Here is a 22,323-nt window from a genome sequence, read left to right as displayed (position 1 = left end):
ACCGCTGTCGTCCCATCTGACCAATTTTATTATCCTAACTATAGATATTCAAAGATCCTTTATTTGCACCGACTGACACTTGGAAATTTTTTTCCTAAAGAGAACAAACGGAAAAAGATGATGCAGTCGTAGATACGATGACACGAAATTGCGTCCGGTCTTGGTAGTCACCGAAAAGCCTGTGAGATTCTAACACTCCCTCCTCACGCTTAGTCTAGGTTTTTTTGCTTAGTACTAAGTGTGGAAATTTAATTAGGGAGGCAAATAGGGATTTGAAAGATTCGAACTCACGATTTCTAGCTCTGATATTATGTGAGATTTTGTGAAATCGTCAACTGTTTTAAAAATTTAAGTTATTAGATGAATGCATGAATTATTATTTAAATATTCTAATATTACCGATACCAAATATCAATGTCTCAAATATAAACATAGGAGACAGCACCAATCTCTGTGGAAATGGATAAGGAGTGCATGAGAGAGGGACCTAGAAGAACGTGTTTCACCAGAGTAAAAAAGCAGCATCTTCCATGTGCTGGCGCAACCATTGGTGAAGGCTGTCTTTTACGGAAAGAACATGTTGGTGCCTTCCCTAGTGCCTGCATTTATTAGCTGAAAACGCCCTGACAGAAAAGTAGCCGGTCTACCGCTAATGCACTGATTAGTGAGAGTGGTCTCCTCCCATTGGGTTGGGTTAGGCCCACGTAATCTTCAACACTTCAACACTAAGATTTGCTGTCAGACATGAATCTCGAGCAAGTCATAAAACGAGGACTTGGGATTTCAACACCACCGTGTTAGGCACTACTGGGTAGGTTGTATAAGTGAAGTTCCTCAATTATATCCATGTCTGCATCATGCATAAGTGAAGTCCATCCGTTCTATTCACGTTTCCATAATGCAAAATCGTATTTTGTTATGTACAATAGGACTTAGCTGGTACAATTTTTTTTTTTGTCGATTGTATTTCGCTTTTACTTTATCTTTCATTCTCAAACTTTTGCCATATTTTCTTATAAATCTTCTTATAAAATATAAGAATCGAAACCCACACATAAAATAAAATTATCTTTACCTTAATCCCTTTAATTTAAAAATGTGAAGATTCAAAACGTCAACCTCCTCAAATCCATGTTATGATATTTAAAAGTGCATCATAAATTTTATTTTTCATTTAGTCTTCTCGAATTACAGTTTCATCAACAAAAAAGAAAAAAGAAATTCTGATAAAAATATCTAAGTTGAACAATGATTATGTGGTCTTAGTAGCCCTATGAAACTTTGGCTAACGGATACATTCGTTTACGGATAACGAGTCGTATTGGGACTAAGGAAGACACGGTTAAGGTTTAATGTTGCTGCAGTGCGACAAGCGAGCATGCTAAGACCACACTGCCATGGAACAAGCAGGAAACTCCCTAAATTTCAATCTATCGTGAGTTCCAGCTTGTAAGCACCTCTTTTCTTTTCGAAAGTTCATAGAAACTCCCCCCAATTATTACTTCCGCGTTTAGTAATACATAAGACAAACGAAAGATTATTTGGTGAACGCCATCAACACGAATTAAGGAGAAAAAGTCGGTCCCGAAAAGTCTCACACGAACGGACAGCCGCACCGCGCAACAGAAGAAAATGCTACAGTCACCCCAGTAACCCAGCAAGGGCCATGCTTCCTCAACGTGATTTGTGCTAATTGCAAACCCTTTTTCTCTCTCTCTCTATAAAACCTAGTCACCCCTCAACTTCTTTCCTCCATACTAAGCTCATCTCTCCTCTCTTTCCTCTGAGAAATGGCTGTAACGAGCTCAGCGGTGCTTGCTTTCTTGCTGCTGATAGCTGCTTCTGCTTTTGCAGCTCCACCTCCACCTTCGGAAGGTAATGTGGACAATGTGCCTCATTTGGCTTATAGCTAACTAAATGCGTCTAACTCTTTCACGCTCGTCTCACTTGGGTTACTTCCGTTTCTCTTGATCTGTTATCTGCTCCTGTAAAGTTTGGATCTTGACATCTTTCTCACTTCATATCTCGGTTTGTCACTCGTTAAACTTACCAGGGCTTTTACCAAATGGCAACTTTGAAGACCCGCCGAAACGCACTGACCTCAAGAAGACAGTAATCCAGGGCAAGAATGGCTTGCCCAAGTGGGAAATCAACGGCCTCGTCGAGTACATCTCCGGTGGTCCCCAGCCGGGCGGTATGTTCTTTGCCGTTGCACACGGTGTCCACGCCGTCAGGCTCGGCAACGACGCCTCCATCTCACAGTCCATACCGGTCAAACCGGGATCTCTGTACGCGCTCACGTTCGGAGCGTCAAGAACCTGCGCACAGGATGAGGTGCTGAGAGTGTCCGTGCATCCACAGACAGGGGATCTTCCTCTGCAGACGCTCTACAGCAGCAATGGCGGGGACACGTATGCTTGGGGGTTTAGGGCTGCTTCGAATGTGGCTAAGGTGGTGTTTCACAATCCTGGAGTTCAGGAGGATCCTGCCTGTGGCCCACTCTTGGATGCTGTAGCCATCAAGGAGCTCTTTCCTCCCAGGCCAACAAGAGGTAAGGGAAAGAACAGAGGACAAAATCACATTTTCACGTGTTGAAAGTTCCTGTTATTTGGCTTAACACCTCAGCTACTCATGTCTGCGTGTTTATAAGAGGAGAGTTCACTTCATTCTCCGATGGTTCTTGTCCTATTTCTTGCACGGATTGGTTTGATTTGTTCTGAACTGATACGCCTACAATATCATATTGTGCGTATTTTACTAGGCTGCAAATATGGTAAATGCCCTATTTTTTACTTCCTCTGCTCATGTTTCTCTGATATGCAAGGGTCTTGTTCTCTCACTCCAAGAAACTTCTTCTTCTGAGGTTTTTCCTGGATCTGGTTTGCTTTTTTCATGAGATGTTTGGAATAGGCGTTTGAGTACGGCATTCTTTTCTTTCATGGACTGACAGCCGTTTGTGATGCTTTCAAGTTGAAAACGTAATTTTAAGCTTTGCCTCTCTGGGCAAAGACTAGACAAACTCTCTCTTTGTGAACCAGAAGTTTCATCATCTACATTACATGGCTATATATTTGGCTCCTGGAGAAGTTCAAATCCAAGTTCCACCACTCCTGACCTTTGAGAATGTGCAGATAACTTGGTGAAGAACGCCGGATTTGAGGAGGGTCCCCACCGCCTGATCAATTCATCCAATGGTGTACTCCTCCCCCCAAGACAGGAGGATCTCACATCTCCCCTTCCTGGTTGGATCATTGAATCGCTCAAGGCAGTGAAGTTCATAGACAAGAAGCACTTCAACGTCCCCTTTGGACTCGCAGCAGTTGAGCTAGTTGCAGGAAGAGAAAGTGCGATTGCCCAAATTATAAGAACCCTCCCCAGTAAATGCTACAATCTCACCTTTGCCGTTGGAGACGCGAGGAACGGCTGCCATGGGTCGATGATGGTGGAAGCTTTTGCTGCTAAAGACACCCTCAAAGTCCCTTTCCAATCGCAAGGGAAGGGGAGGTTCAAGACCGCAAGCTTAAAGTTCAAAGCACTTTCAGCAAGGACAAGGCTCACTTTCTTCAGTTCATTCTACCACACCAGAATCGACGACTTTGGCTCTCTGTGTGGCCCCGTGCTTGATGAAGTTAGAGTTGTCCCTCTGTCTAGATGTTGAGACAGAAAACCGAATGATTTTCAGAAAAAAACTTCGTGGAGACTTCTTAAGGAGTTCTAATAGGCGTGTCTTGTGTGTTGACATTTGATTGAGGCAAATTTTCTGCTTTAGCGCTTGCTTGTCGTTATGAGTTACGTGAGCACAACTGCTATTTCCTAGTAGAAAATACGAGTAACGGAGAGATAAGAAACTCCGATAGGATCTACAATCTATCATATTGAATAAGATGAGATGGGAATGTTCTCTAGAATGACACCTAGTATATTTGTGGGAAACGTTGTCTTCCAATCATGGAGGAGAATACTATAAGTTTAACCTACCCAGTAGATAGTTTCAGTCATCTTTTACAAAAAACTAGCATATGATTGTTTTTATTTGGTGCACCATTGACCAAGTTCTGGAGCATTTCAAGTACTCACTACAGCAGGAATCTTTTGCAACTTTGGACTACAGTATAGGCAGTATGCATTATTTTCTAAAATGTCATCAGGACATACAACAAAATCGATGTTTAAACACGATACTACATGAATGACAACGAATTGCCACTGGATGCTTGTGCCATCATCTTTCTTGATGTAACATGGAGATAAACTGCTTGGACACTCGATGGCTCCAGTTTATTGCAGAATCGCATGGCAGTGCCACCATCTTCAAAAAATAAAAATGAGAAAAATTATCAGTCATTCATGTACTGCTGTTGTTTATTTGCGGCTATCATCTAATACTCCAACAAGGCATTTCTCCAGCAGGAATTCGTCATTCACCCAGGCATGGTATTTGTCTGAATAAGAGCTAAGGATTGCAGCCACCATATGCAACTTTGTAGGACTTTAACTACTTAAATCCATGAAGATGTGCAGCTTGCGGAATAGACACATCAATCAGACTATATCTCGATCCCAAAATACTCTTTGCAGTGTTAAAACACGTCATACTAGCTGCTGATTTTCTAAAATAAGTTCCTCCTTTTGCCTTTTCCCCCCTCGTTTAGAAAACCTAGTGCAGGGACTCACAGCACAATAAAAAGCAATTTCCAAATTATTTGACCAGATTAATACACATCTAAGACTGTGTTTAGCATTTTCTTCCCCCTGTCAATAACTAGATACCTTCCTACTTCCCACTTCCTAGGAGTTTGGATAACTAGCTACACTCAAGACCAGCTTCCAACCTGATAGCATCTTCATTTAATTGGCTGTAAAACATGAACAAACACCATTTGACTGAAAAACATGGGTAAACACCAGATGAAGGCAAAGAAAGGCATACAAAGTAGAGAGCAAGAGTTGGGCTAGTTGGTAGAAGAAACTCTGCCCCAGGCATAAGGCCTGTGCTTGAGTCTTACCATTTCCTCCCCACCTTATGCAAGGAAAGTAATTTATAAAACATTTTCTGACAAAGGATACTAAATAAGGATGTACAGTCTTTTCCTACAGCCTTCATCAACATATCAACACCTGCACAACATATTCAACAAGAGGCATTAGTCATTCAACTGCATCTACATTGTGTGATCAAAATGTTGCTTTAATACTGAAAATTGTTCAGTGGGGCATCATCCATATATTTACTTAAGCCATATACATCTTCATGGGCATTGGTGAGTTTGATTGGTTTGAAGGATATGACTAGAGAAATCACATGGTTTACCACAACAAACATGCAAGCAAGTGAATAACATAAACCTCTAGAAAATGGATATATAGAAGGTTACCTCCAGGATGAAATTTCATATATGGGGATATATTGTAAACACGGCCTTTTAAGACAGTCCACATAGAACCATCCAGTTGGTGCTGTTTAACTTCCTCCATTGATATCAGTCTTCTGTTAGACTGTCCCTTCAATCCTGGAACACATGATGTCACAATTTGTAAAGGTACAAGGTAAGTGGGGGAAAAAACATACTTTTGGAGACTAGATGCACGGAATCCCAAAATTCTATTATCATAGGGACCCATGAAGGAAGTTCAAATCAGATTAAGAGACCAAACTTGAAAGATAAAATGACAATTGATCAAATAGCATACATAATGGTAGAGAATGTACCTTCTCATGCCTACTTCCTGTAAACTAAGAAAATATTTACTTTGTTTGAAGTAAATATGCAAACAACTGCAAATGAAATCATCCTACAGTTTTAATGCAATATCCACACACGAATATTTTGTGTCTAGCTGTAACCACTCGAGGCTAATTAGTTACGAATAAGTTGAAATCTGGGAATTTCAACTTAGTAGAAAGGGTGTCCCTTTTGAGATGACCCAAAGTGGGCAGTGTTCCTTTATTTCTACCCAGTACGATTCATAGCTCACTATGACAATAGACATAGTGTATGGAAAAGCTAAGTATGCAAGAATCATCACAAGCTATGCCCACAATTATTCATCTAAAGGAGTTTTAACACGTCCTCACGTCTATCTAAGAATGTCCTCAACACCATTTACTAGGAAAATTCTATTTGATCCAGCAAACGATGTTGGCTGCTTAAAAAAACCTTGATGATTATAGCAATATTGCGATGAAGAACAATCATGCATGGATGTCATTTGACAATAAGGCATAGCTATGTCTGCTTTCTTCTTTTATACTGCTTTCTTCTTTTATACCTCTAAAAGCACTAATTCTTGTAAGACACGGAGAAAAGGCAAATCAGGAATGAAAGCGGACAGCTTCACAGTGGTCAATCTTGGTTTTCCTTTGGTGCACAATAAGGCCCCATTTTCATTCTACTGCACACCAAAATCTTTTTAACAGTGTGAGTTAGACGGTCTGAAGAGATCGAGTCGGATAGCAGTGTAAACTAGTTTGCTTAACTCCAACTAGTAGGGCTATATTTTGGGCACATTTTGACTCTGTAACCACAAGACACTTGAACAGAAACTATTCTTGCCACGTTAAAGGTGCGATGCTATCTCAATCTTGTTTAATGGACACCACAACAACTTAATTATCGCTAAATTTAGATATGAGACTGCAACACCAAGCACATGACATTCAGGTGGAAATCGCGAGACATAAAATACCTGCAAGGTCAGGATGAGTTCGAGTGAGCTTCAGCCAATCCATTGGGCTATAACCCTTCTCAAAGGGAACCTTGGCGCGAGGTGCAGCCTTCCTTCCAGCTGACTTCTGCTCGCTCGAGTTTTTAACCAAAGTGGTGGCATTGGTTGAAGCCGTTCCTTTTAAGGGATTGCTAGCACTCTTGGTCGAGGACGTATCTATAACATTGAAAGTTAAAGATCCAACTGTTCCCTGCTGAGTAGGGATGGAATTACCTTCTACTTTATCCTTCCATAGAAAACTTCCATTCTGACTGCCCCCAGAGACACTTGAAGATTCCTTGCTAATGGATGTACCATCAATATCCGCAACAAGCTTCTTCCCCTGTGGACCTTCCTGTTCAGTAGGTGGGGCCACCTACAGAAGTGAAGCATCACAGAGAGAAATTATCACAAAAAATCACGACCCGCACGAAAGATACGGAAACCGAGCAAATTCAGCAGCTTCCCAGTTCTAATCAAGCTGATGGTACACCAAACTTGCCTGACAGAAGGTGAAATCATCGTCATTGTCCATTCTTGAACAATGGAGTGGTGAAAGGACTCTTGAAGTCGGACTAGCTCAGCTTCGTGCACCACCGAGGAGGTTCTAATTCAATTGTAGGAGAACTAAAAATCATTAAGCCAATCCATGGGCACACTGCTCCATCAACCCGAAGGACAGCGAATCTACGGGTATCAACCATCACATTTGAGAACACGCTTTGAGACTAAAAACCCAGAGGCAAACAAACACACGATAACGTTCGGAAATTGCAGTAATGCGATCGGAGAAATCGAGAATCGAATAAAAGAACTCGAACCAATTTGGACTCGACAACCGTACAATGGACGCAAACTCGTGAGTGGTTTTGATTGTGCCACCGTTTCGTCCACTTTCGACCAAACATCGAGCTTAAACTCTTCGGTCTCCGACTAAACTACTTATGGGTACGGCAGGAGATCAAAGAACAGGAACACACGAAACCGATCACTACTTACGAGATGTCCTTGTATCCCGATTGCTCAACTGGGTCGTGCTCGGAAAGGATTAAAGATGGGGCGGATGGGGCAAAGCGAGGATCTTTTGGACTCCCTTTTGAGAAGGACGAGCGTTGGGAAAACACGGTATGAAAATCAAAGCAAAATTGGGTCGTCAAGAAAGGAGGAGAGCTACGGCTGCCGGGTCGTCTCTGGCTGCTTTCAAATGGTTAAAAAAGCTTTCCTCATTTTCAGGTGCAGACACTGAACGAAAAAGCATCGGATCGACACGGGCCTCCGGGCCCGACAAGCTACGGACCCGCCCTTCCAAAAAGCACAGAAGCGTGAGCTCGAAACTTTTGAGATGGAGAGCTCGATGGAGCTTTCAAAGGCCGCGGTCGTATTCGAACAGAAGAAGAAGAAGAAGCAATCCGCCGACGAACGACTGCAGAAAGGAAGGCACCATTTTTCCCCATTTCTCGGGCCCGAAGAATGAACCGCGGAAGGCCCATCTGGGATAAACCGGGGTGGGTTTGCTCGCAGCGCGGGGACGGAAGCATATCATCTTAAAAAAAAAAACTCCTAAATCTATCGCACTTTCAATTTTATTAATTAAGTCATAAATGAGTCAATCTGGCTCGTTTTGACAAAAAATCATGTTGATGTCGCCAACATAAGATTGTTGATGTTGACGTTGATGATTTTTAATAATATTTTAACATTTTTTAAAATTATTATTTTTCTGATTTTTCTCTTTTGTTTGTTTTCTTTTTACTTCTTCTTCTTCCTTTTGCCAGCCACCAACTATGTAGGGCCGACTAGCCTTACTTGCCACGGGAGAGGCATAGCCAAGCGAGACCTTGCGAGGGTCGGCCTTGCCTAGGCTAGATTTGGCAAGGCTCGAGACCTTGCTTGGGTGGGCGAGTCCCAACTAGGACCAGCCTCACCTAGGCTAGATTTGGCGAGGTCTGAGGCCTTGCTTGGGTGGGCAACTCCCAGCGAGGGACAGCCTTGCTGAACCTAGGCAAGGCCATCCCTTATAGAACCTCGCCCGTTGAGGGTGAGGCTAGTCGACCTGGCATGGTCGATGGCCAACTTCGGTGGCCGACCATTGGCAAAATGAGGAAGAAGTGAAAAAGAAAAGAAAGTGAAAGAGAAAAAATCAGAAAAAGAATTGAAAATTCAAAAATATATTAAAATATTATTAAAATTAGTTTATGTTAACGCTAGCAACCTTACATGGTATTGCTGAATGCTGACTTCCACGTTAGTGATTTCATGCTAAAATTTGATTTAATGGATTCAATTGATAAAAAATAAAAATATTTGAGGTTATATTGGTAAAATTGAAAAATTTAAGTCTTAATTGATAAAAATGTAATATATTTAGGACTTTTAAGGTAATTTTTTTCTACTCACGGGCGGAGGACGACGTGGCGAGATCTGAAGAAAATGGGGTTGGGGTATGTTCGCGGGGACCAGGAAGTCGTCCTCTTTCTGCGCTGTGCAGTATATTCCCGGTGGATCGCCTTTTGTTCAAACGTCTCTCATTTTCCTCATTTGTTTCTTTTCGTGTTCGAATTTGATACTCCAAAAATCGCTGAAGTTAGAAGAAGCTGACGCAATTCGATTCGATGGAGAATGACGAGAACTGGGGTGTTTAATGTAATGACGGTGGTTGGCCATCTGAGAGTTATCTGGGTACCAAAACGATCGACCCTTTTTTTAAAACTCTGCCGAACTGAGAAATCGCAAAGGGGAAGGTAGACGACAATTCGAGCTCTACCAAAAAGCAAAAAGCACTGTCAATCCATTCGCAACTCGCCATATATTCAAGACGAAAAATAAGAATTAATAACCACCGATCACGTGGACACGACGAATCCTAAGCACCACTTTTACGCCCTTGTCCCATCCCGACAGCGACGGGCATCATTTCTCGGAGCATCGATCGACTCTTAACTTGAACGCACGTCGTTCATTTCTTCTAAGTTCAAAGATAGTCAGCACCCTCCCCAAGATAGAAAACCCCCCTCCTTCGCCCGAAATAAGAGCCGAAAAAAGATGAAGACAAAAACAAAAAAAATAAAAGAAGAAGATAATATCTGCTCGCAGCACGGGACTAGCTGTCGCTGCACGTGCCTAGCCTGCAACCGCCCTCGGGATTCCCCCTTGCCCTCCCGTTTTGTTTTTGCGCCTTAAAAAGATACGAATACCGATGCGAAATCTAAACTTTCCCCTCTTAAAATCAGAAAATTTTCTCATCCCCATCTTGAATCGACATGCGCTATGAATCATAGACGCGACCCTTATAATCAAAAGCGCTGTGTCAAAAAACATTCGATGGAACGCACCAATAAAGATTCCATTTCGACTATCTGTCTCGTGCTCGGTTTTATGCCTTTACCTAGTTCATGAAAATGATGTGTGATGCCGATCATTGAAATTGGGGGAATCCATGGGAATGTCACGTGACGCGTGCCCGGAAATAAACACACTGAAATTAGGAGGGAGGAGGAGGAGAACCTCAAGCAAATTCAAAGGAAAAAAAGTAGAAAAAAAAAAAAAAAAAAAAACGCTTTCTAATCGTGGGGAAGGGACTCCATGTGTTTGGCGTATATTAAGAAGATGGGCGCGTCATTTTTAGCACCCAGCCTCTTCTTCTTGCCTGTCTCTGCCTCTCTCTCTCTCGTTCCTAGGGTTCTGAAGCTGATCCTCCTCCTGCATTGTCCTCGTAATTCGTTCATCTCCCTGAATCTGCAACTTTTCTGGAATCTGGGTTTGCGTCGTCGCCTTTTTTCATGCGTGATGAAGCCCGCAAAATCCTGACTTTTTTTTTTCTTTTTCTCGTTTGCCTTTTTGCTCTTTTGGTAGATTCTGGGCGGGTGGCCACAATGTCGAAAGCAGGAGCGATGGATCTGGCGACGGGCCTTGGCGGGAAGATGGACAAGAGCGACGTCCTGTCCGCCGTTGACAAGTACGTCTCCCTTCTTGGTTTCCTGGATTTTTCCTAGTCGAAGTGCCGGCGGGATCGTGCTCCGTCTCTTGTCCGCGATCAGGCTTATCCTCTGTTTTTTTTTTTTTTTTGTGTGTGCGCTTTTAAGACTTATGCTTCGATGATCTGATTGGTTCGATTCATGCGAGGTTGGGATGTGGAAAAATGATATGTTCCACTCGTATATTCATACATGATGCGCTTCTGTCGCTCAGTCTCTTCGATCTGAGCATATCGGTGTTTGTCTGGTGACGTCCGATTTTTTATTTTTATTTTTCTCTTTTGAATTGGTGGATGGTGGGGAGTGAAGATGAAGCAATTGAAATTGATTGTCAAATGGATGACGATGGTTCAGATTCTGTCCCTCTCTAGTCTTCTGGGCGCGTGGCTTCCTGTTCTTTGACTCTTTTTTTTTTTTTTTTTGTTGGGTGGTTGGGAGGGAAAAGAGAGAGAAACGTGAACTATTCATTCATTGGATCGAATTACATCATTTAAGAATACAGGTCCACATATTTATTGGGCGAGCGGATTTCTTGGTTGTGGTCTTGGGAAGAGTGATTTTATGCTCCTTGATCTCTCTTGAAGATATTCATCCACCACGAGTGGACGCAATTGATCAAGACACAATATTTTCTGGGCTATTGAAGTGTCGCATTCGACTTAGCAATACCCAGATAATTGAAACGCATGCAGCAAGAGAAAAATTGGCCCTTTGTATATTCATTTTATCCACTGGCGGCTCGAGTAAACGTTGACCTTTATATGCACTGATGTTAATAACTATCCTAAATCTTATTTAACAATGGCCAATTTTTTAACAAAAGAAGAATCCTGGTCCTTTTTTTCCCCTTTTAGGCTAGCTCGCAGAATTTTGAAGATTCACAAGTTTGTACTAGCCGGAGAAACTTAGAGCTGTGGCAATGCGATGAGTGACGGAAAGGGTTTTGCTTGAATTTTATTGGCTTGTTTTCTTTGTCATTCCAAAAGCTGTCTGAATTAGCAACCCTTTGGCTGTTTGGTAAATTGATTTGAAGCACTGAAAACAGTAGGACTGCTTTAATAACCAGATTGCTGGACATAAAGGAAACGCACTTTTCATGAATGATTTGCGTAACCAGAGATAAACGGTACCTGTGTGTTTTATGGACATTGAAAGGTTCTATATTTTTTCTTTTCTTGATAATTGATAAACCAGACATAAAGTCTAGAGAATCAGAGAGACAAAACTTATATTTAAGGGATAGAGATGGAGAAGTATATAGAGCTTAGCACATGGAAGCTTTTTATAAGGAAGCCTGTAGAGAGTAACTAGAGGGTGCTGGATACAGGACTGACAGAGAAGGCTTGATGATAAAAGGAAGAGAAGGGTGATCTCAAGGGAATGTTTTAGCATCCATTTATTGAGATCAAACCAAAATGCTAAATTCTTTCTGAGATGATGTCAAATGTAAATAGTGGCATTCTAATATCTAGACATGCCCTGATATATAAATTGAGAGACATTGTACACTATTTTTTGAGCACTGATGTTGCTTGAATTCAAGATGCAATAAAAATTAAAAGAAAGCAATTCATGTTCCTGTGGAAGCCTTTATAGTTTGCATGTGGTGACCTTGTACTTTATGTTGCAGCTGCAACTTTCCCTGTTCTGGGGACCTGCCTACAAAAAGTTTGGTATTATTTCCTGGTATTAACTATTACAAAAACTAGAAAATCGAAATATCTTTAGATGCTCGAGCAATTTCTCTTAACATTTTCGCTTTAGAGAATTTCCAAGACAAGCGATATCATGCATTCGCCTACAATTAGTCCCTAAACCTCTTGATGGCCATGGTCTAATAAATAATTCTTATCTGATGGTTTAGGTATGAGAAGTATCATGTCTGCTATGGAGGTGATGAGGAAGAAAGGAGAGCTAACTATAGTGACATGGTAACATTGCACTTGCTTTTTAGATTGCAACGCTGCCTTGATAAATGAGTAAAATTACTGGTCGATTTGATTTCTAATGCTGATGCTATTTACAAATGCAACTCCAGGTGAATAAATATTATGATCTTGCTACCAGCTTTTATGAGTTCGGCTGGGGAGAATCTTTCCATTTTGCCCACAGGTGGTATTGTGATTGGCTCTTTATCTTGCTTCCATCTTATGCAAGGCCTTGTGCTTGATTGACTAATAATGCTAAATTCTGCTGTTTTTCTTTATCCTTCCAGATGGAAAGGGGAGTCTCTACGAGAGAGCATTAAGAGACATGAACACTTTCTTGCATTACAGCTAGGCTTAAAACCTGGGCACAAGGTTTGTTCCTCTCAATGTGGATGGTTGATAATAAAATTTTAATAGGACAATTTGTTTGGTTCAAACAGTGATTTGAGTTCCTTACTTTTTTCCCTCTCATAACAGGTGCTGGATGTGGGGTGTGGAATTGGTGGACCGCTTAGGGAAATAGCTCGATTCAGGTCAGACTTAAAACTCTAGGTCCCATCATGGTGGCATTTTTCGGGTTATGGTAACAGTTATGATTATAATCTCTTTCTCTCTGGCTTGGATGAATTGTCCGCTGAACAAAGAGATGCATATGAGTGTTACCACAGCCCTTTCATCTTCTTTTCCTTAGTAAGGAACTGGCAGGGTCTAGTGTCTGCAACCATGTGTGCACATTTTACTGTTCTGTCTGCAAATTTAGTATGCTGTGCGTGAAGCAAAGTTGAGTGGTGCTAACTGAAGCTGAACAGATGGTCTCATTGTTGTAAATATCTCGTCTGTTCCTTAGAGATACAAACTGCTGCGCTAAGAGTGGCATGCACACATCTGACAAGTAGTTCATTTTCCAGTGTGGTTCTTGTAGGCTGATAATTTCTCTTCTCATTTTCACAGCTCCGCATCTGTTACAGGATTAAACAACAATGAGTACCAGATAACAAGGGGAAAGGTGCCTTTATTACTCCTTTTCTTTTGATATTGGTGAATTTATTATGGCTTTCACTTTGACAAGTTTTCTTTCTCCATAGGAACTAAACCGCATTGCAGGCGTGGACAAGACATGCGGCTTTGTTAAGGTTGGTGAAATCCCAACTGAAAATCTTTCTTTAGTGGAGGCTTTGACCATTTCTTTTCTTTTTCTTGGGATTGGGGTAATTCTTCAGTATGTAGAGAGAACTTAAAAAATTCTTGGAGAATTACCGAATATGTCAATTTTTTCCTGTTATTTATGGTCATATCATGTTTTTAATCCGATCCTGTGTTTATTTACTGTTATATGTAGATAAAATGGGGTCTATGGTGGAACAACTCTTTGCAAATCATTGTTTCTTGATGATGCAGGCTGATTTTATGAAGATGCCATTTTCTGACAATACCTTTGATGCAGTTTATGCAATTGAAGCTACCTGCCATGCACCCGATGCTGTATGTTACCTTTAGCTTCATTCTTGATTATGTACCTGTGCTTTTCAACCACTAGAACTACACGTGATTAATGGTTTGGTCTTGATTTTTTTGTCTCTTTCTGGATGGGACAGTATGGGTGTTACAAAGAGATTTACAGAGTATTAAAGCCTGGTCAGTATTTTGCTGCATATGAGTGGTGTATGACTGATTCCTTTGATCCGAACAATGAGACGCACCAAAAGATAAAGGTCGGTGTGGTCTACTTTTTCACCATTTTTCTTTTAGTGTTTATATAATCCAATGAGCTCATTTATGATGCAAATGTGACCGTACCAAATTGTTGCAGGCAGAAATTGAGATCGGAGATGGCCTTCCTGACATCAGGTTGACTGGGCAATGCATTGAAGCTCTAAAACAAGCAGGTTTTGAGGTAAGGATTTTTACATATTGCGTTAGAAGTGGACAATGACTGCTAATAGAAAATTTGGACGTGTCACCTGATGTTGTTCAATTGAAGGTCATATGGGAAAAAGATTTTGCTGCCGAGGCACCTGTCCCTTGGTACCTGCCTTTGGATAAAACTCATTTCTCCCTGTCTAGCTTCCGCCTCACTGCTATTGGGCGTTTGATTACCAAAAACATGGTAAGCTTCATTTATGGCGAACTTTTGACTGTCGGTATGCTTTAATTTAAACATTAATGTGATCTTGTGGCTTTAAGTTTTGAAGTAATTTCAGCATATCATTTCGTGTATGGTGATCATGCATGCAATGTCACTATTTCCACTTGCATAGGTGAAGGCTCTAGAGTATGTGGGCCTAGCCCCTAAAGGAAGCCTAAGGGTTCAAGATTTTCTGGAAAAGGCTGCAGAGGGCTTAGTTGAAGGTGGAAGGTGAGGGTTTCAATAATTTCGCTCTCCTCAATTACCTGTCAATACTTCTTTGGAATATATCGGTCGGTAGTCTTTTTTAGAAGCTTCTGTGGTAGTCTTACAATCAAAAAATCAGTATCACTGTGTTTGTGCCTGCTCAATATTCTTACAGGGCAGAGTCTGGTTCTTATGCCAATTATTTCCCACAGAAAAAAAAAAAAAAAACTGCTCTGATTGAATTTGATGGGCTTATAAAGTTTTTACCCTTCCAATGTCTAATGCATAGCACTGATGAATCTTCTGTTGATCATGTACTCCAGGAAAGATATTTTTACGCCGATGTACTTCTTCTTGGCCCGGAAGCCCCTATCTGAGAATCAGTGACGTGGGACCGTGCAGATTTAACTTATTCTGAAGAAATGGGGTCTTTCAGTATCCGACTAATCGGTAGAATTTCATGTGTTTAGATGATTGGACGGTTATTGTGCCTGGGATTCTACGCTTTGGCTTTTTTTCAGTTGCTTGTGTGAGTGCCTTTCTTTGTTCCTTTAAAACATGCTTGTTTGCTGCGAGCAATTTGTATCAGATGTCGCCTAAGTTTGAATCTTTTCCAGTCGTCGAATGGACCGAACAACTTTCTAATTGTTCAGATTAATGATCATGTCAATTTGGTCGTGTCTTAGTTGTAGAACCGTATGTATATCTGTAAGTACATAAATTCCGCGGTTATCGCTTGTGCACCTCGCAAATGTGGCACTATTTCAAATTCGGTGAAGTTCACGATGAACCTGCAGTTTCTTCACAATCTAGTACACCCTCCAACGCCGTTATAGACTTGTTATCTCTTTTACCGGTTACCATTAACGACCTCCTGATCAAACATAGTTTCACCCCCTATAGCTCATTATACCCGATTAGCATTGATTATTTCGTATTTGCAATGGGAATCGCATCTGAAGATGTTTGGCTGAGAAGAAAATCCACCCGTCAGTGGTTACGACGGGATTACATCTTCAGGAAGCCTCGGCTATCGGTCTTTCGATGAAGAGTGTCCGGCTTGTTCAAAGATTTGAGCTTGGACCATAAACTTCGAAAGAAGGTAAACAAGATACGGCAATTTCTCATGTCTCTCGGACTCGGAGCCAATTTGAAAGGAAAATCTCTATCTGATATCACGTGTAAACTGGAAAGACTCATTCCTCTCTCATCTGAAAAGGATTGTGTGTTTTTTTTTTCATATATGGAAAACAGACCTCCTTTCTCTTGCTGAGTGCTGATGCAACGTGGTTTAAGCAGCAAGCAAAGCAATGCATAATAAATTTTGGTCGTGGCACTCGTGTCTTATCTCTTGATTTTTATTTGCGGGGTTGACATTCAATCTGGCAAGATATCCCATGCCTCGCAGACGTTCCTATCTTTTCTTGACACATTCTCATATGGACAGTGAGCAACCATGTCTTCCAAATAAAAGCTACAGTGGAATGAAAAGGATGGAAGAAACAAAAAGAAAATTTCACTCCAAACGGACGCGTTAATATCATCGTCACCTTGGCTTGGAGCCTTCAGACACACGTTTACATATGCTAGCGATTAACCAGTATCTGCTGAATGAGGTGAATAATACCACTCGAATTCATTCGAGACATATTTTTCTGGGACTAGAACTTCATCCGTTATTAGTCGTCCCATACACAATCTGAAGACAGATTAAATAGTCGACTTACTTGTCTTGGCATATACACGTAAAGCTGGCGCTGCCCGAGTCTACACCGCAAGCAAGCTTTAGGATTCGCCACAAGCGCACGTTTGGTTTTGTTTATGTCTTTTATTTTGGATTGATAGGCACGTTCGGAGTTTAAAAAGCAGAAGAATCTGGAGTGCTGCTACGCTACGACAAATCATTTTAACTGGTGATAGTTATTTATTCGTCTTCAGATTGTATATTAGACGATTGGCAACATGCTTGTTTTGGCACCATTTGGTACTGTCCTCTCCAGACCCTCACTTTGCTTTGCATATCGTTGAAAAAAAGGCTTGTTTCTGCTTTGATCCTACCTACACCCTGCATTATTGTTCTTGTACTAACTGTAGAATCTACGTGGCCGTATCAATTGATTCATGCGATGAAGAAAACTCCAAAACGAGCTAATTCTTTTGCGAATCTCCTTGCTTTTGGTAGGTAAATAGCAAGCGAGTTTATTGGCAGTGGTGGCAATAATGTCAAAAGCCGGAGCGCTGGATCTGGCGGCGGGCGTTGGAGGAACGATCCAGAGAAGCGAAGTCCTCTGCGCCGTTGACAAGTAGGCTTCTTCACTGCCTTTTCTTTTGAATACGCTGACGTGGTGGTGAAAAATGGATGGGGCCTCAGCCCAAGCACTAATTGGTCGTTTCGACCCTTCTCTATTTCCATAATCTGTTTCCAATTTTTCACCAAGGAGGAGAGTGGGTGCTGCTCAAGCATTTTCCTCACCCATAAATAGCACGCCAAACCTTGGTTCCCATCAAGTAGTTCCCATGTTCTTTGCGGATGCTAGAATTATGGGAAGTACTGAATTTTGAAACCTTGAGACATCAAGTGACATAACGATATAGCGTTTAGGTGTGAGCTAGTGTTACTGCTTCCCTTCATTGACAGTTAAAAGTCAACAGTCTTTATACTTTTGAAATATAGTTTGACAACTGATAGTTTACATAATGAAGAAAGCATCGCCAAGTTTACATGTCTGGGTGATTTCCCATCGTCTAGGTTGGAAAATCATTGCAAAAGTTGCTGTTTCCAACTGGTGTGTCCATAGATAGTCGACGGGCTTGTTTATGGTAAATTTCCTGAAATCTTTGCTAATGGGAAAGGTTTGTCAAGTCCGTCGGAACAATTCTTCTGGCCTTTCGGTCCCTGAGTCGTGTGAGTCAGGCTATTTAAACTCTTGAGGAAGCTTTAAGATATAAATCCACACCTCAACACAGACCTTTCGTGGCAACGCAATGAAGATCGACAGAGAGGATCTTGCCTGGCTTTTTTTGCTTTTGTTGGATCTTCGTCCCTCAACATTATCCACTTATTTGAATTGCTAAATGCAATCGACATGAAAGATGCCAATCCCTTCTATTTGCAGGCGCAACCTTAACTTTTGTTCTAGACACCCTTCTGATTTATCTAGTCTTGAGTGAGTTTGACTACAACGGTAGTGACAATGAGTAAGATCTTTTACATTAAGTCGGGTTCCCGTCAGGTCAACTAGAAAATAATTCCCCGCACGTCGGTTTTTCTATAATTCCTACACTTAGGTCTCTTCAATCTCCCGATAGCCACCATGGACCTTATTAGACTCTTTTTTTTCCTTTGTTGCTGGTTTAGGTATGAGAAGTATCATGTCTGCTATGGAGGTGAAGAGGAAGAAAGGAAAACTAACTACAGTGACATGGTAAGAGAAGTATTTGTCCTCCCGTGTCAAAACGACTTGTTTTTGGCTCTCGACCAAGCCAGCTCATTTACTAGCCCTTTCAGGATGTAAACAGCCCTTTAATGGATGACTAGAACGACTGGTTTGTATTGCTTTTCTAATTGCCCAAGACAATCTCCACAATGCAATTGCAGGTCAACAAATATTATGATCTTGTTACCAGCTTCTATGAGTATGGCTGGGGAGAGTCCTTCCATTTTGCACGCAGGTCGTATGTTTCCCATGCACTCTTGATTTCATGCCCATGTTTGTGGAGTCCTGTTGTACTTCATTCATGGTGCTGATTGTGTTGTTGATCCTGCAGATGGAAAGGAGAGTCTCTACAAGAGAGCATGAAGAGACAGGAACACTTCCTGGCGTCGCAGCTAGCCTTAAAACCGGGTTACGAGGTTTGTCCCTCACTGTGGATACAAGATCATGAGGTTTTTCTACAATTTTTTTTTTGGTTTAAAATGGTAATTTTACAATTATCATTCACTTCCCCTCCCGTTATAGGTGCTGGATGTAGGGTGTGGAATTGGCGGACCCCTCAGGGAAATAGCTCGATTCAGGTTAACAAATAATTCTCTCTTTTCCCATCACGGTGACAAAGTGCAGGTGATGTTTGAATTTGCGATCAGATCTTCTTGTTCTGATGAAATGTTTACTGAACAAAGGCACCAAGCTATAAGAATCAGAGTGTTACCAATTGCCATGACTTCTTTGCCTTCTCTTTCATTAGTAAAATACAATTCGGAAAAGAGACACTTAATTAATAAAAGAATCAGTGCTATTGTGCATAGGTTTGGACGTGCAACTGTGCATGCATGAGTATTTGTCGACACAGTAGTTGAATTCATTTGGCTGCGCACAACTTAGAGAAGTGGGAGAAGGTGCTAGAAGCTCAATACTTACTGGGGTGGCCTGGTCCTCGTGAATATCTTTCATCTGATCTGTCCATAAACATACTGCCGAGCTAAGATTTGTGTGCAGACATCTGATAATTGGCTTAGTTTTTAATTAAGGTTCTTGTTGACCAATACTCTTCCTTTTCTACTCTGCAGCTTCGCATCTATTACTGGATTAAACAACAACGAGTACCAGATAACAAGGGGAGAGGTGACTTCAACTCTGCCTTCCATTTGAAAAGCATTGAATTTATTATAGCCCGCAAGTTGACAGGTTTGCTTGCTCCATAGGAACTGAATCGCGCTGCAGGCGTGGACAAGACATGCAAATTTGTTAAGGTTGGTTTAGTCTGATATCCAAATTTTGTCGGAACTCTTTCATCAGCCACTTCGGTTTCTTAAGCTGCTATCATCATGTTGTGTCCTTTATCCACTTTTTGTGTCTACACACATGAAGAAAAAGTATGGTCTGGGGGGAAAAACTTCTCACAAGTCATCGTTTCTTGCTGATGCCTGCAGGCTGATTTCATGCATATGCCATTCTCTGACAATACTTTTGATGCGGTTTATGCAATTGAAGCTACCTGCCATGCACCCGACATTGTAAGTTACAATTAGATATGTACTTGCTTATGCACCTGATGATTGTCGACCTCCTTAGATCATTCATAACTTAACGAACGGTCTCGCTTTTCCTTTCCCTCTGATCTGAACAGTATGGATGTTACAAAGAGATTTACAGAGTATTAAAGCCTGGGCAGTATTTTGCTGCATACGAATGGTGCATGACTGATTCATTTGATCCGCACAACAAAGAGCACCAAGATATTAAGGTTGGTGTACTCAGATCCATCCATATTATTGAGCGTGGGCAATTTAATGACTTTGGCTTATGATGCAAATGGGACCACGCTGAATTGTTGCAGGCAGAGATTGAGATAGGAAATGGCCTCCCAGACATCCGGCTGACTGGGCAATGCATTGAAGCTCTAAAACAAGCAGGTTTTGAGGTGAGCAGTTTTTACAAAGCTACTTTGCATAAAAGTGGAATACGACAGCTAAAAAGTCTCAACTCTGACCCTATGACTTGACGTTTGCTATTGTGAAGGTCATATGGGAGAAAGATCTAGCCGAAGAGTCTCCGGTCCCTTGGTACCAGGTTCTGGACGGAAACCATTTCTCCTTGAGTAACTTCCGCGTGACACCACTTGGGCGTTTCATTACCAGAATCATGGTAAGCTTGTTAGTGCAGCGTCCTCCTAAACTTAGTATGATTGTAGGGTGGTAAGCATAAGCATTCAATCTGATATAGTGATTCTTGCATGCGATGTTACTATAGGTCGAAGCTCTCGAGTGCGTGGGGCTAGCCCCAGAAGGAAGCCTAAGGGTGCTAAAAGTTCTGGAGAGGGCTGCGGAGGGCTTAGTCAAAGGCGGAAGGTGAGCGATCAGTTTTTCAATCTTGGTCCCCTCATTTTACTTTCAAAGCTACTTTAGAACGTCTCTTTCTCGTGCAGTGTTCTCTCAACCAAGAAATCTATAATTACATGGGGCATTAGGGTCTGCACTTAGTAGAGCTTGCAGATGTGTTTTATGGAAATGCATTGCTGGTTTAGGATTGACATTAAGGATCATAACCTTTAAAACACCAGTGCCTTTTGGTGAAAGTAACACCTGCATTCCCTGGATGGGTAGATTATAGTTCATACAGAGAATTCTTGCCAAATTGCAGAGGTTTAAAGAAACTGCTCTTTCTGAATTTGCCTTGAAATTTTATTTAATCCCCGTCCAACCTCTCGGTGGGAAATAAGCGCTACCGATGAGTCTAATGCTAATATGCACTTCAGGATGGGGATCTTTACGCCGACTTACTTCTTCTTGGTTCGGAAGCCTCAATGTGAGAGTTCGGTAATGACGCAGGGATCGTGCTAATTGAACTTATGACGAAGAAATGGTGTCGTCCGGAGTTGGAATGGCCCGATCACCTCTTTTGAATTTGAGCGTGAGAGTGTGGCTTGTAAAGTTCGCTTTTCAGTTGCTCGTGGGAGTTGTGTTTCTATTAGACTTGGTGTCTGCTGCTATTGGATCTTTTACAGGAACATCTTATTGTGCGAAACATCAATCACCATGTCCATTGTATCTCTTCTTAGTTTGTGCAATGGTATGAACTGTTGTACCTATTGATTCTTGCTATTCGGCAATTAAACAGATTACGGATTTCCTGCATCTGCAGTGTACATTATACGCACGATGCGCCAGTATTGACTTTAGCTCCTGATGAAACGGCAGTTTCGTCCGAATCCCGAACCACAATCTAGCATACCCTTTAGCACCATGAGAGCATGGTTTTTGCGCGAAGCCATCCCTCTCTCACTCTGATGGTGGAGAATTAAAAGCTATGGACTTTCTTATTTTTGATAATACGTTAAGTCTGTTATTAATTACATTACAATATAACTATGCCATCTTTACAGCAGGCTTATCTGTATTTCTGCAATTGCCTAGGTTTCAACTGCAGAGGAAGCAAAACTTGTTTTGAATAATTCTTTTGGAGATGAGGACTCCTCATCTAAATTGGGTTTATGTCCAACATGGGGTTTGTGTTAAAAGCTTCTATCCGTTGACAAGGTTAATACTCAGCATACGATTTGGGGGAGTTTCTAGATAATATCAAAGGGGATTTTGAAGGGGTTATACTCATTTATTATTATCTAACATGTGCATCATACATGAATAAAATCTATATTATGAATGAGAAGATAAGAGAATGCATTGGATATAGTTAATTATATCTTATCTTGGACTCCACGTGCATAACATGAACAATAGGAGAAGATATATACTGAGTTCCAAGTAATTTTTTTTTTATTGGATACAAATTTTTGCCAATCATTTCCATTAAAATAATTATGATGTATAATATGGAGTAAATCATTTTCTTGTGAGCCATCCAAATGTACAGAAAACTTGCGTGCATATATCCTTTTTGTTAAGAGGACCCAGGCGTATATGTTGCAAGCATAGCTTCTTGATTTT

At 41.3% G+C, this 22,323-nt stretch overlaps 4 protein-coding genes across 9 annotated transcripts; 3 read left to right on the top strand and 1 right to left on the bottom strand.

The window, feature by feature from the left end:
* Window positions 1–1,616: 1,616 nt before the first annotated feature.
* LOC104454644 lies at window positions 1,617–3,785 on the top strand. Its single transcript, XM_010069556.3, has 3 exons — window positions 1,617–1,875; window positions 2,054–2,551; window positions 3,132–3,785. Exons 1-3 carry the CDS (start codon window positions 1,791–1,793, stop codon window positions 3,656–3,658), a joined length of 1,110 nt encoding a protein of 369 aa, XP_010067858.2. The 5' UTR covers window positions 1,617–1,790; the 3' UTR covers window positions 3,659–3,785.
* A 314-nt stretch (window positions 3,786–4,099) lies between these two features.
* Window positions 4,100–8,134, bottom strand: LOC104454643 (cytochrome b5 domain-containing protein RLF). 3 transcript variants are annotated; one of them, XM_010069554.3, is made up of 6 exons: window positions 7,705–8,134; window positions 7,208–7,392; window positions 6,688–7,081; window positions 5,376–5,510; window positions 5,068–5,118; window positions 4,100–4,442 (listed from the first exon to the last, which is right to left on the bottom strand). In XM_010069554.3, exons 2-6 carry the CDS (start codon window positions 7,238–7,240, stop codon window positions 4,363–4,365), a joined length of 693 nt encoding a protein of 230 aa, XP_010067856.1. In that variant the 5' UTR covers window positions 7,241–7,392; window positions 7,705–8,134; the 3' UTR covers window positions 4,100–4,362. The 3 variants fall into 3 exon arrangements, with proteins under 3 accessions (XP_010067856.1, XP_010067857.1, XP_039172792.1); XM_010069555.3 differs by having other exon boundaries at window positions 7,208–7,312; XM_039316858.1 differs by lacking the exon at window positions 7,705–8,134 and adding an exon at window positions 7,550–7,567.
* A 2,123-nt stretch (window positions 8,135–10,257) lies between these two features.
* On the top strand, window positions 10,258–15,624 carry LOC104454642 (cycloartenol-C-24-methyltransferase). The gene is made up of 14 exons (XM_010069553.3): window positions 10,258–10,417; window positions 10,558–10,660; window positions 12,544–12,610; window positions 12,718–12,791; window positions 12,895–12,979; window positions 13,085–13,140; window positions 13,559–13,613; window positions 13,693–13,740; window positions 14,006–14,089; window positions 14,203–14,319; window positions 14,418–14,501; window positions 14,589–14,714; window positions 14,866–14,963; window positions 15,263–15,624. Exons 1-14 carry the CDS (start codon window positions 10,288–10,290, stop codon window positions 15,324–15,326), a joined length of 1,191 nt encoding a protein of 396 aa, XP_010067855.2. The 5' UTR covers window positions 10,258–10,287; the 3' UTR covers window positions 15,327–15,624.
* Window positions 15,625–16,893: 1,269 nt separating this feature from the next.
* Window positions 16,894–21,513, top strand: LOC104454641 (cycloartenol-C-24-methyltransferase). Of its 4 annotated transcripts, none has more exons than XM_039316729.1 (14): window positions 16,894–16,973; window positions 17,120–17,242; window positions 18,298–18,364; window positions 18,538–18,611; window positions 18,708–18,792; window positions 18,899–18,954; window positions 19,447–19,501; window positions 19,582–19,629; window positions 19,810–19,893; window positions 20,007–20,123; window positions 20,217–20,300; window positions 20,399–20,524; window positions 20,630–20,727; window positions 21,135–21,513. In XM_039316729.1, the coding sequence occupies exons 2-14, from the start codon at window positions 17,160–17,162 to the stop codon at window positions 21,217–21,219; spliced, it is 1,062 nt and encodes a 353-aa protein (XP_039172663.1). In that variant the 5' UTR covers window positions 16,894–16,973; window positions 17,120–17,159; the 3' UTR covers window positions 21,220–21,513. The 4 variants fall into 4 exon arrangements, with proteins under 4 accessions (XP_039172663.1, XP_039172664.1, XP_010067848.2 ...); XM_010069548.3 differs by having other exon boundaries at window positions 16,921–17,020; window positions 17,122–17,242; XM_039316730.1 differs by lacking the exon at window positions 21,135–21,513 and adding an exon at window positions 20,983–21,122 and having other exon boundaries at window positions 16,914–17,242.
* Window positions 21,514–22,323: the final 810 nt, after the last annotated feature.

The sequence above is a fragment of the Eucalyptus grandis genome, chromosome 7, assembly GCF_016545825.1.
Source record: "Eucalyptus grandis isolate ANBG69807.140 chromosome 7, ASM1654582v1, whole genome shotgun sequence".
Taxonomy (NCBI): Eukaryota; Viridiplantae; Streptophyta; class Magnoliopsida; order Myrtales; family Myrtaceae; genus Eucalyptus; species Eucalyptus grandis.
Note: the sequence above shows the minus strand (reverse complement) of the source record. Positions and strands in the feature narration are given on the sequence as shown.

Bases quoted from the DNA above. Each gene is read 5' to 3' on its own strand.
- LOC104454644 (XM_010069556.3), top strand. From the start codon at position 1,791: ATGGCTGTAACGAGCTCAGCGGTGCTTGCTTTCTTGCTGCTGATAGCT. The intron at 1,876-2,053 runs GTAATGTGGACA...TAAACTTACCAG, and splicing joins TCCACCTCCACCTTCGGAAG to GGCTTTTACCAAATGGCAAC. The intron at 2,552-3,131 runs GTAAGGGAAAGA...GAGAATGTGCAG, and splicing joins TCCTCCCAGGCCAACAAGAG to ATAACTTGGTGAAGAACGCC.
- LOC104454643 (XM_010069554.3), bottom strand. From the start codon at position 7,240: ATGGACAATGACGATGATTTCACCTTCTGTCAG. The intron at 5,511-6,687 runs GTATTTTATGTC...CATGTGTTCCAG, and splicing joins AACTCATCCTGACCTTGCAG to GATTGAAGGGACAGTCTAAC. The intron at 5,119-5,375 runs GTAACCTTCTAT...TATGTTGTGCAG, and splicing joins TATGAAATTTCATCCTGGAG to GTGTTGATATGTTGATGAAG.
- LOC104454642 (XM_010069553.3), top strand. From the start codon at position 10,288: ATGTGTTTGGCGTATATTAAGAAGATGGGCGCGTCATTTTTAGCACCC. The intron at 14,320-14,417 runs GTCGGTGTGGTC...AAATTGTTGCAG, and splicing joins AGACGCACCAAAAGATAAAG to GCAGAAATTGAGATCGGAGA. The intron at 14,502-14,588 runs GTAAGGATTTTT...GTTCAATTGAAG, and splicing joins TAAAACAAGCAGGTTTTGAG to GTCATATGGGAAAAAGATTT.
- LOC104454641 (XM_039316729.1), top strand. From the start codon at position 17,160: ATGTCAAAAGCCGGAGCGCTGGATCTGGCGGCGGGCGTTGGAGGAACG. The intron at 19,502-19,581 runs GTGACTTCAACT...CTTGCTCCATAG, and splicing joins ACCAGATAACAAGGGGAGAG to GAACTGAATCGCGCTGCAGG. The intron at 19,630-19,809 runs GTTGGTTTAGTC...TGATGCCTGCAG, and splicing joins AGACATGCAAATTTGTTAAG to GCTGATTTCATGCATATGCC.